General features: G+C 42.7%; 1 protein-coding gene across 2 annotated transcripts in view; it reads right to left on the reverse strand.

The window, feature by feature from the left end:
* The window catches only part of Chchd6 (coiled-coil-helix-coiled-coil-helix domain containing 6), a 220701-nt gene extending 216924 nt beyond the window's left edge, over nt 1-3777 (reverse strand). Inside the window, exon 1 of one of the 2 annotated variants that reach the window (NM_001106608.1) lies at nt 3590-3769. In NM_001106608.1, the coding sequence (NP_001100078.1) occupies nt 3590-3676 (87 nt within the window). In that variant the 5' untranslated portion in view covers nt 3677-3769. Of the gene's footprint in view, nt 1-3589 lie in introns of both variants that reach the window. The other variant, XM_039107369.1, reaches the window with a different exon arrangement.
* Between the last annotated feature and the right edge of the window lie 8806 nt (nt 3778-12583).

The following is a 12583-nucleotide window of genomic DNA, read 5'->3' on the forward strand; positions in this document are numbered from 1 at the left end:
CTTCAGAGTCAGAGCTTGAACCAAAACGTCCACTAATTAACTATGTGACATCTGACCTCTAAGATGGATGAGGGCAATGACACTGCACAAGGTCAGCATGTGCAGAACCTGAAGAAATGTCCTTAATTCACTTGGTACAGCACTTAGCACAGTAGACATACGTACTTTTTCCTAAGGGTAGCTCAGCTCAGGTTATACATACCAGTGAGGTATTTTCTTACCAACTCACTTCAAAGACATCTAAGGCCTACTACTTTTGCATGCTTTTAATTCTTCCTCAGAACCTGCAGCTTTCTTTTTTCCTTTTTGTTTTCTTTCCGGTCTCCAAGATGGCAGAGAGCCTGGCTTTGCTCCCATCTCTGTAGGACCAGACCAGTATCAGGTAAATAGCACACTGGCAGCTTGCTGAGCCCAGGCAGTACACTGGCAAGCAGCCTCCCTGGCATGTGAATGTTGATTGTCTCTTGTGTATCGGACACATCTGTCATCATATTTCCCTTCCCCAGTGGTCCAGAACTCCACACAGGAGCAATGAGTAAGGGTAAAGCTGATCTAGCCAGAAGGATGCAGTGAGCCTGGAATGAGCATAGGCAGCCAGCGCCATGCTAGGTTCCCGAAGTGTGTGGCAAAATAAGAGGTAAATCGATGAGAAGGGAGTGGTTTGGGAACTTCAAGGAATCTGGATTTCAACAATCAACCAAGCTCAGCTGAATGATGAGGAAGGCTGCTTATACAGGGTGGAAAAGAGAAAAATAGACATTTATAAGATATTGTTGCCTTCTCTTAGGAGACCATGAGGGTCAATGTACTGGCTGAAACAATCTTTATGTATTTTGTGCATGCTTGCTCTGAAATCAGGAGTTGAATATAATTGCAGCATTTTGCATCAATTAAATTTCTTTTACTTTCCACTGAATTAGGGCTTGAACTCACTATGTAAATTTATGCAAATTCTCACACAAATGAGCAAGGCCCTAACACTTAATTTTAAGGAAACGAGAGCGCTGGGATCAGGCCCCAGGGATTAAATACAAGTGGTCTCTAAGAATATTTAATTTTCTCTGAAGGAACCAGGGCAAATATTCTTTTGGAATCTTCTATCTCTTATGGCTTCTCATGTGTTCAGTAGGGCAACTACTTTATTGATCTGATTTTTTAAAAATATTTATTTATTTATACTGATCTCTCTGAAGACCAGAAGAACTCTTAAGTCCTCAAGTAATTACTAATAACAGACCCTCCCTACCAAAATATTTACCGTTATGTTTTCTTCCATCTTCCTCTTTAAAACCAGGCACACTAGACATGTTTTCCCAACATTGGACCAACCACCCCACTGACTACCTCTGGACAAGCCATTATTCTCTCAGATCAACTAGAAAAGAAAGCTTACAACTACTGAAGTTCCCTCCAGTTTAACTGCCTGGTAAAACTAAGCAGAGCCTGAGCATCCCTCTCAGGCCAAGTAGAAGCAGTGTTAAAATTTCAGACTACCAAGACGTGCCCTCCGACTGGAGGGACGTCTGATAGGCTAGTTCCAAATGCTACTCAAGTGGTCCCTTAGGAAGTCCTTCCTGTCTCTAAATTGACTTTCCATCTTTAAATAGTTTGTACTAGAGTGTAGAAGAATGTCTCAGTGGTTTAAAATGCTACTGCTCCTCAAAAGGACTTGAGTTTGGTTCCCAGCATCCAGAACCGGCAGCTCACAATAATCTGTACCTCCAGTTTCAAGGGATTTGACATCTTTTTTCCACCCTGAGTACCTGCATGCATGTGGTACACCTACAGACAAGCAAGCAGGTGCACACACACACACACACACACACACACACTCACACACACACACACACACATTTTTTTAAGGAGGGAAAAAAGTGTAAAGACTTGGTACTCTACAGAATTATTAAGAGAACTAGAATTGAAAAGTCTGAGCCACCTTCAATGGTGCTTCTCTGAACCTCTGAATACTCAGGCCTGTATCCCCCTGAGATGGGAGACCCAGCAACAAATGTGGAGAATATCCTGAGCTAAAGCTCTCTTCCTAAATTCTACCCTACTCCTTACCTCTTGGCCTTTCAACAGAAACTCTCTTCCCCAGCTTACTTCTTGCCACAAGCCAGGTCAACCATTCCAGTTGGTCAGCACCTGACGTGCTGCTCATTCTGAGGCCCCCACGGAGCATTCTGCATGTCTTCTCCGTCAGTTCACATACATCTTCATCTGATCCTTGGTAGTACCCAGGGTAACCTCCCACCATCTATCTCTCCCTCCCCGTCCCCTGCCCCCTCTCTCTGCAAGTGAAACTCAAAAAACTACTCGCTCTCGTAAGGTCACACAACTAAGGAGCTTAGATGGCAAACCCTCTGAAGTCTTTTTCCGAACCTCCTCTCTAATTCACCTGGCCCCAATGCAGAGCAATTTGTTTATGGTTGACTTATTTCATTGAGTCCACTCACGTCACTACTTAACAACTACTGACCAAGTACCCACTACATGTCATATGCACGGTGTAGAAGGAGGTATAGCAAGAAGTTTAACAGACAGCTCTGGAGTTACTTTATAGTTTTAGGTCTCCTACTTGGTTACCTTGTGACCTTGGACAACATATGCCACTAACACCTCAGTTCCCCATAAGCTACAAAATGGACTAATCAGACTTTTGGTGGTATATGCCCTCCTTAATCCTAGCACTCAGGAAACAGGTAGATACGGGGTCTCGAGCTAAATATCAAGACCCTGTCTCAAAACAAAACAGAATAAGGGGTACTAACAATTCTACTCCTCATTGATCTGTTGAAAATTAAGTAATACCTGTAAAGAGCTGCCGGTCTGCAATAAAACAGGAGCTTTTACTCTCTTCAGTTCTGGTGATAAAGTCATGAATCACACAGAACATCAGCCAAGCTATCAGCTAGAACTCTAATGGGAAAAGCAACGAACACAATTTGTTTCAAACTGTGCTGAATGCTGTGAAAATCATAAAAGCTGTGGCAGTGGTGTGGGAAGCTGCTTGAGACTGTGGTCAAGGAAGGATTCTTGGATGACATCTGAGCTGTACCATGAAGACAGCCAGGCTAACGATAACAGAAGAAACATCAAACACTTGGGATCTTCTGGGAAGAACAAGGAGGTTCTGAGGCAAAATAAGTATATTATGAAGATGAGGGTACAGGCCGGGGAAGGGTCCAGGACATCTTGTAAAAACAAATGAGGTTATCCCTCTTCGATGTGGTAGGGACTCACTGTAGGCTTTTAGGTGAAGGGCGGAGAAGGTATATGACCTAATAGATGGTAGCTAAAACTCTCTTTTTGCTGCCTCACGGAGAAAGGCACGTGAACAAGATTGGAAACGGGCGAAAACCTTCAAGAAGTGATGCAACACACGTAACAAAATGCACACAAGGGTGAAACCGGGTAGAGCACAGGACAAATCCGGAACTCGGAGATACAAGGCGGTGGAAACCGACTTGAGGCGGCCGGCTGCCGCCCACGTGCCACCGGCCCCCTCCATCTATCCGGTCCCCGAAAGGCGGCTCCCGTTCCCGCCCGCACACTCCAACAGCCCGCGCCCTCCCGCCGCGCCGCTCACCCGGATGCCCTGCAGCACCCGGACCCGCTCCTCCTCATCCATCTCGAAGGACACCCTTCGGGCCTCGGCGCTCTCTGAGCTGCCCATGACAGGAGGCGGGCAAGGCGTACGGCCACGCGAGCCGGCTCCACAGCAACCGGGATGACGCTGCTCAGCGGCCTGCGCTCGTCACTCGGGACACGGGCCAGCAATACCTCGTTCTATTGGCTGCTGAGACTGGAGCGCGTTGCTTTGTGGGATTTGTAGTCCAGCATTCTGGCTTCCTAAGAGGCTCTGGAAGGGGGCGTGGCTCCCTGAGGCAGGGGTGCCTGTGAGTTGGAAAATTGGATAGAGGGCCTGCCAAACCAGCCACTGAGGCGAGGTCAAGGTTTCTTATAAATATTATCCCTGAAGCAAAGTAAAAATCGTGTTTTGAGAATAAACTACCAAGGATACTGAGGCAACTGTTAATGATCTATGTTCATGTTAGCATTCAGCAAGCATGTACTGCACCATCCCGTGTGACCTGCCTCCCTCAGCTTCAGTCTTGAAAGAAAAAATTCCAAAGACACCTGAATTTACTGTAGTGCATGGGAAACTGCACTGTAATACCACGAGATGAATTAATAAGTTATGGTAACCTCACAGATGGAGTCTTTAAGATCTAAAGGTGAGTGTAGTTCACCATGAGAAGATGGAGAGAAGACTATGCTAGGGAACAACTGTTAATCCCAAAGATGAGAGGAGAAAGACCACCAACCCAAACCATCCTGGGCAAATTAGAGCAAAGCAATTAATTAAAGTAAACTCTTTATTCTTGAATACAGGGCTGCCTCCTCCTAGAGAACGGCCTTTGAGGTGGAAAAGGTTTTCACAGCTCAAGGGTAGGGGGTTTCCAAATCTGAGGTGTGGGAGTATGGCAGGCAAATAGAAGCAGAATATAACTAGTTGGTCTTAACAACCTCTTGTGAAACAAAAGACATGTGTCTTAGCGTTTCTATTGCTGTGAAGAGACACCATGGATAACCCTTAAAAAGGAAATCATTTACCATTGTGTGGTGGCCCATGCCTTTAATCCCAGCACTCCGGAGGCAGAGATAGGCAGATATCTGTGGATTTGAGTTCAGCCTGGTCTATAAAGAGAGTCCAGGACAGCTGGGGCTTGTTACACAGAGAAACCCTGTCTAAAAATAAACAAAAACAAAATAAAAAAAAAAACAAGAGGAAAACATTTAATCAGGACTAGCTAATGTTTTCAGATATTTAGTCCATTATATGGGAAGCAACACACCATATAGACAGGTATAGTGCTAGAGGAGGAGCTGAGAGTTCTGCATCCTGAGAGACAGGCAGCAGGAAGTATGATGGCTTGAGGTTCTGAGACCTCAGAAGGCATACCACCCTAGTGACACATCTCTTCCAACAAAGTCACACCCACTCCAACAAGGCCACACCTCATAGTAGTGCCATTCTTTAAGGACCAAGTATTCAAACACATGAATCTATAGGGGGCATTACTATTAAAACTACCACAAAATGGTTGCAAGTGTTCGGGTCTGAGAATCACTGAAGGAAGACCCCAGACTCAAATAGGGTGTAAAGGCAAAGAACATTTATTCTGCAGAAACAACCAGCATGCATGGGTCAACCATTCATCAAAATGGTGACCAGAAAAGGAGCTCTTTTAATGCAGGGCTAGGGGAATTTTCTTAAATGGTTAAGTAATCTCTAACATGATTAGCTAGGTATGTGGCAGTTACATTAGTACAACTTCTGATTGGTTACTATATTAGTTTTATCATTTTTGGTCAGGCCTTAGAGAAATTTCAGGAACTGACTCAGCTGTGGTCCTCCCTCTCTACCAAAAGTCAGGGTCAATATTGACTAATGGCCCATTGTCTGTGGCTGTCCCTAGGAGCCTTGCCAGTTTCTTTGGGAAACTGAAACATAAGGCCTAACATGGCTGTCTGTTCTAAAATGGAGTGGGTTAGATCCTCTCACAAGGTGATCCTAATAAGGTACTCATGACAAAGTGGTCATAACAACAGGTACGCATAACAAGGTTGTTAGTGAGAATTTATGTGTTGACATTTTACTCTTAACCCAGATAGCTCCTAAATAATGGAGACAGGACTGTTAGATTTATTTAGCAGCTTTAAGGCACAACAACTGAGCAGTATTAATCTATTTTAATCCTCTAAACTAATCTGGCTAACTCAAAGCCAAAATCCCCGAGATACTTGCATTTCAGTACTGAATTGACTATCTCTGCTCATGTATTTTCTCATGTTGTCTTCTGGACGCTATATTCCTGGTGAATCCCCACTTTTTCTCTCTCTTCCCCTCCCCTGGCTAGGAGGAAGTCCAGCCACATTCTCTTCTCTACTCAGTCACTGGCTGATGAGCTTCTTTGCTGACCAATAAGGGACAATTGAGGAACAATGTTTACATGACATTGAAACAGGAGATTCTCAGAATAAGGATTGTGACTAGATATGGAAGCACAGAAATCAGCATTTGAATAAAACAAGGATAATCTTTACATAGTGCACATTAATATTATGCCTACAGAAGGTGATCATAGCAACAGGTGGTCATAAAAACTCTTGAAACAAAAGCATGGTTGACATTTCCTGGAGCATGCAGTACAGAATCATTTGTAGGTAACGTTATAGGTGGGGCGCAGCCTAATACTTGAGAAACAGAGATTTAATCATAAACTGAAAATAACCTAGTTTGTCTTTACTATAAGATGGCTTTCAAGCCTAAGGTAGAAGCAGGTTAGCTCATCTTTCTCCTTTGTCTCATGTGTCCCTGCCAAGTTCTTGATAGGGTCCTGGCATTTTTTATCGGAGGTAGTGCAAAATTTGCAATCCATCAAAGATACAATGCTATCTTAGTCAGGGTTCCTATTCCTGCACAAACACCATGACCAAGAAGCAAGCTGGGGAGGAAAGGGTTTATTCAGCTTACACCTCCATGTTGCTCTTCATCACCAAAGGAAGTCAGAACTGGAACTCAAGCAGACCAGGAAGCAGGAGCTGATGCAGAGGCCATGGAGGGATGTTACTTACTGGTTTGCTTCCCCTGATTTGCTCAGCTTGCTCTCTTATAGAACCCAGGCTACCAGCCCAGGGACTGCACCACCCACAATGGGCTGGTCCTCCCATGTTGATCACTAGTTGAGAAAATGCCTTACAGCTGGGTCTCATGGAGGCATTTCCACAACTGAGCTCCTTTTCTGTAATAACTCTAGCTTGTGTCAAGTTGACACACAAAACTAGTCAGTACAAATGCTCGTTCATAACTTATATCTATTTGGTTAGCATAGAACTAACCAAAATTTTAAGGCCATATAATCTCAGCACACCAATATGTACTATAGGTAGCCATTTTGTCCCTTCTGCCAGGGAGTTTCCTCTTGATCCAATGTTCCAGCCATCTGTTGAGGATAATGGGTGAGTATTCTCTTCTGTGACTACTTCCTGTTGAAATCAGGACATGATTATTAGGACCCAGGAAGGATAGATGTTGGTGAAAGGCCAGAGGGGATTCAGGCAATGGGGCATTCATCAGAAGAATCTATCTGGTTTGTTGACTCAGCTGAAGACAGGAAGCAGTCACATCAAAGGGACTGGTTTGCACCAGTTTTCTGTGAGTTTGCTCTTTTCATTAGGTGACATAATAGCTCTAGGAAAGCAAAGCCTGGTTTTTATATATGAAATGCACTGACCAGGCAGCTGCTGCTAAACTGATAAAGCTACCGTTAGCCGTCATCACCATCAGAGATCTGAGAAGGATAAATTATAGCAGGAAGTATAAACCAAATAGCCTACATATCCACCAAAATGACACCAACTTACCGCTACCACGGTAGGTACCTTAGGCTTCTGTGGTCTTCGTGGCTTTATTGGGGGCGCAGAAGGAGTTGGTCTTCAGCTGCCACACAGGCAGTTTTACATCTTCAGTTTAATAGGCGTCTGGCTGCCAGACCAAGGTTTGAGAGGTTTTCTGTGGAGGAGGAACCTGGGACAACTGGCCCACTGTGATGAAGTGGACTGGTGAACCTAACACACAGTGTGAGCAGAGTTCTGATGCCAGGGGCAGTTTCTCACACTGGTTATCATCACCATAACCCAGGGAGAATTATCTGTACCCCAGCATCATCTTTGGGAGCTGGCATTCCTATCTGTTATAGAAAGAATGTTTCTGTTAATCATTTTAAACGCTGTATTTAGTAGATCTCTGAAAAGTTTTGAGGGCCATGTATTAAGTATACTTGATTTTTAAGTGAACTTTACTTGTTCTTTAGTTTCTGGTTTTAGGTTTAACCTTGAAAATATATGCAGAGAACTAAATAAAGCTTATCAGAATAAAATATTGAATTATAAATACAGTCCTTAGGGAGTATGGCAACTTTATACTTTCTGGTCTTTTTACAGTGCACCATTGTAGAACATCCGTTCCTTGTATGATTCAGTTTATCAAAATAGCTACAGCTTAACAAAATTAGTAAAGACAAAGAAGAGCTAGGCTGCCAAAGCCCAGACCCTTCGGCATTTCCTTGGCATCAGGCTCTACCTCAGTGACCTCCTGATCTAAGGCTGAGCAACCTTGGGAACATAATTTTATCTCTCCGCTCTCTCTTTTCCTCCTGTAACTTGATAGAAATGCCTCTTACAGAACCTCTCTGAATCCACTTCATCCGAGGCATGGCAGGGCTGGCTAGCTTGTTACAGAGTTTCTTGCTGGTGATAATGGTGATCTCCTCATACACGCACTTGGACTGGGTACATATAGTACTTCTTGACGATGACCCAGGTTATCTTCTTACAGTCTTGGTATGAACATGGCCCATTTTGGTAGGTACCCAACTAAAGCTATCCTAAGGAAGAAGACTAACACTAGCCATCACATGCCCTGGTTTCAAACGACATTGCAGAGCTAATGTGATCCAAACAGCAGAACACAGACTAAAGCCTAGGAATAAATGTCTGGCAGCTAATTTTGGTTCCAACCCACAGTGGGAAAGTGAAAGTCTTTAATAAATGATGTTACAAACACTGCTTTTCACATTCAAAATAATACAACTTTCCTTGTGCTGTGCACAAAAAGTCAATCGCAAATAGGTTAGAAATTCATATGTAAGATCTGAACCCGAAATACCCCTAAAAGAAAGTATAAAAGAAAGACTCCTTAATGTTGATCTTAACACTAAGCCTTTAGCTATGACACCAAAAACCACAGTGAACAAAAGCAAAAACAAGCAAGACTACATTAAAGAGAGATGGCTCAGTGGTCTAGAGCACTGATTACTCTTAATGAGGACCTAGATTCAATTCCCACCACTCAAGTGGTGGCTCACAACCATCCATGCATGCAGATTCAGGGGATCCAATACCCACTTCTGACTTCTCTGGGCACAGGTAAAACATTCATACACATAAAATAGAATAAACCTTAAAACAGTTTCTAACAACAAAACAGGAAAGGCTTTGTACAAGCCAGTAAGATGATCCAGCAAGCAAAGGTGCTTGCTGCTCAAGTTTGTTCCCTGGGACCTGCATGGTGTATCAAGAAACTACTTCTATGAGCTGTTCCCTGACTTCTACATGCTTGCCATGAATGTGGTATGTGTGCTCATGCATGCACACACATGTGCCCAAGCACACGCGTGTGCACGTGCGTGCGCAAACACACACACACACACACAAACACACACATTGACAAATGTAATTTTAAAATTAAAAAGACTTACATAGCAAAGGAAGCTTCTAAGAAAGTGAATTGCAACCTAAAGAATAATTATTTGCCAGCCAGATAGCCTATACTAAAGGGTTAATAATATCCAAGACATTAACTCAAAAACAAGTTTAAAATGTACAAAGGACTGGAACAATCTCCCCCAATCCCTAAGGTCATGCAAATAGCAACTAAATACATGAAAAAAGTGTCAAACATTACCAGTCATCTCAGAAGTGCAGAACAAAACCGCAGTCTATCACCACCGTCTGTTAGGATAATTCTTATCAAAAAGACAAGCGATGACTACTATGGGTAAACATGGAGGAAAGGAAACCCCTGCACACAGTTGATGGTAATATAAAATGGCACACCCAATGTGAAAAAGGATAGAGAAGTTCCTCACATTTATTTCTCCATCTTTATTAAATTGGGTATTTCTTATTTACATTTCAACTGTTATTCCCTTTCCAGGTTTCCAGGAAAACATCCCCCTAACCCCTACCCATCCCCTTCTATATGGGTGTTCCCCTCTCCATCCTCCCCACATTACTGCCCTCCCCTCAACAATCCCGTTCACAGGGGGTTCAGTCTTGGCAGGACCCAGGGCTTCCCCTTCCACAGTGCTCTTACTAGGCTATTCATTGCTACCTATGCGGTTGGAGCCCAGGGTCAGTCCATGTATAGTCTTTGGGTAGTGGCTTAGTCCCTGGAAGCTCTGGTTGCTTGGCATTGTTGTTCATATGGGGTCTCAAGCCCCTTCAAGTTCTTCCAGACCTTTCTCTGATTCCTTCAATGGGGATCACATACTCAGTTCAGTGGTTTGCTGCTGGCATTTGCCTCTGTATTTGCCATATCCCGGTTGTGTCTCTCAGGAGAGATATACATCTGGTTCCTGTCAGCCTGCACTTCTTTGCTTCATCCATCTTATCTAGTTTGGTGGCTGTATATGTATGGGCCACATGTGGGGCACGCTCTGAATGGGTGTTCCTTCAGTCTCTGTTCTAAACTTTGCCTCTGGATTCCCTCCCAAGGGTATTCTTGTTCCCCTTTTAAAGAAGGAGTGAAGCATTCACATTTTTGTCATCCTTCTTGAGTTTCATGTGTTCTGTGCATTTAGGGTAATTCGAGCATTTGGGCTAATAGCCACTTATCAATGAGTACATACCATGTGTGTTTTTCTGTGATTAGGTTACCTCACTCAGGATGAACTTTTCTATTTCCATCCATTTGGCTATGAATTTCATAAAGTCATTGTTTTTGATAGCTGAGTAATATTCCATTGTGTAGATGTACCACATTTTCTGTTTCCATTCCACTGTTGAAGAGCATCTGGGTTCTTTCCAGCTTCTGGCTATTATAAATAAGGCTGCTATTAACATAGTGGAGCATGTGTCTTTGTTTTTTGTTGGGGCATCTTTTGGGTATATGCCAAAGAGAGGTATAGCTGGATCCTTAGGTAGTGCAGTGTCCAATTTTCTGAGGAACCTCCAGACTGATTTCCAGAATGGTTGTACCAGTCTGCAATCCCACCAACAATGGAGGAGTATTCCTCTTTCTCCACATCCTCGCCAGCATCTGCTGTCGCCGGAGTTTTTGATCTTAGCCATTCTCACTGGTGTGAGGTGAAATCTCAGGGTTGTTTTGATTTGCATTCCCCTTATGACTAGAGATGTTGAACATTTCTTTAGGGGCTTCTCATCTATGCGATATTCCTCAGCTGTGAATTATTTGTTTAACTCTGAAACCCATTTTTAATAGGGTTATTTGTCTCCCTGAAGTCTAACTTCATGAGTTCTTTGTATATTTTGGATATAAGGCCTCTATCAGTTGGAGGATTGGTAAAGATCTTTTCCCAATCCGTTAGTTGCCGTTTTGTCCTAATGACAGTGTCCTTTGCCTTACAGAAAGCTTTGTAGTTTTATGAGGTCCCATTTGTCAATTCTTGATCTTAAGCATAAGCCATTGGTGTTTGATTCAGGAAATTTTCTCCACTACCCATGTGTTTGAGATTCTTCCCCACTTTTTCTTCTATTAGTTTGAGTGTATCTGGTTTGATGTGGAGGTCTTTGATCCACTTGGACTTAAACTTTGTACAGGGTGGTAAGAATGGATTGATCTGCATTCTTCTACATGTTGACCTCCAGTTGAACCAGCACCATTTGCTGAAAATGCTATCTTTTTTCCATTGGATGGTTTTGGCTCCTTTGTCAAAAATCAAGTGACCATAGGTGTATGGGTTCATTTCTGGGTCTTCAATTCTATTCCACTGGTCTATCTACCTGTTTCTGTGCCAATACCATACAGTTTTTATCACTATTGCTCTGTAATACTGCTTGAGTTCAGGGATAGTGATTCCCCTGGAAATCCTTTTATTGTTGAGGATAGTTTTAGCTATCCTGGGTTTTTTGGTATTCCAGATGAATTTGCAAATTGTTCTGTCTAACTCTATGAAGAATTGGATTGGAATTCTGATGGGGATTGCATTGAATCTGTAGATTGCTTTTGGTAAAATGGCCATTTTTACTATATTAATCCTGCCAATCCATGAGCATGAGAGATCTTTCCATCTTCTGAGATCTTCTTCAATTTCTTTCTTCAGAGGCTTGAAGTTCTTATCATACAGAACTTTCACTTCTTGGTTAAAGTCACACCGAGGTATTTTATATTATTTGGGACTATTATGAAGGGTGTCATTTCCCTAATTTCTTTCTCGGCTTGTTTCTCTTTGTGTAGAGGAAGGCTACTGATTTAGTTGAGTTAATTTTATACCGAGCAACTTTGTTGAAGGTGTTTATCAGGTTTAGTATTTCTCTGGTGGAACTTTTGGGATCACTGAAATATACTATCTTATCAACGGCAAATAGTGATATTTTGACTTCTTCCTTTCCAATCTGTATCCCTTTGATCTCCTTTTGTTGTCTGATTGCTCTGGCTAGAACTTCAAGAACTATATTGAATAAGTAGGGAGAGAGTGGGCAGCCTTGTCTAGTCCCTGATTTTACTCGGATTGCTTCAAGTTTCTCTCCATTAAGTTTAATATTAGCTACTGGTTTGCTGTATATGGCTTTTACTGTGTTTGGTATGGGCCTTGAATTCCTATTCTTTCCAGGACTTTTATCATGAAGGGGTGTTGAATTTTGTCAAATGCTTTCTCAGCATCTAATGAAATGATCATGTGGTTTTTATCTTTCAGTTTGTTTATATAGCAGATTACATTGATGTTTTCCGTATATTAAACCATCCCTGGGATGAAGCCTACTTGATCATGAT

Source organism: Rattus norvegicus, chromosome 4 (assembly GCF_036323735.1).
Source record: "Rattus norvegicus strain BN/NHsdMcwi chromosome 4, GRCr8, whole genome shotgun sequence".
Lineage (NCBI taxonomy): Eukaryota > Metazoa > Chordata > Mammalia > Rodentia > Muridae > Rattus > Rattus norvegicus.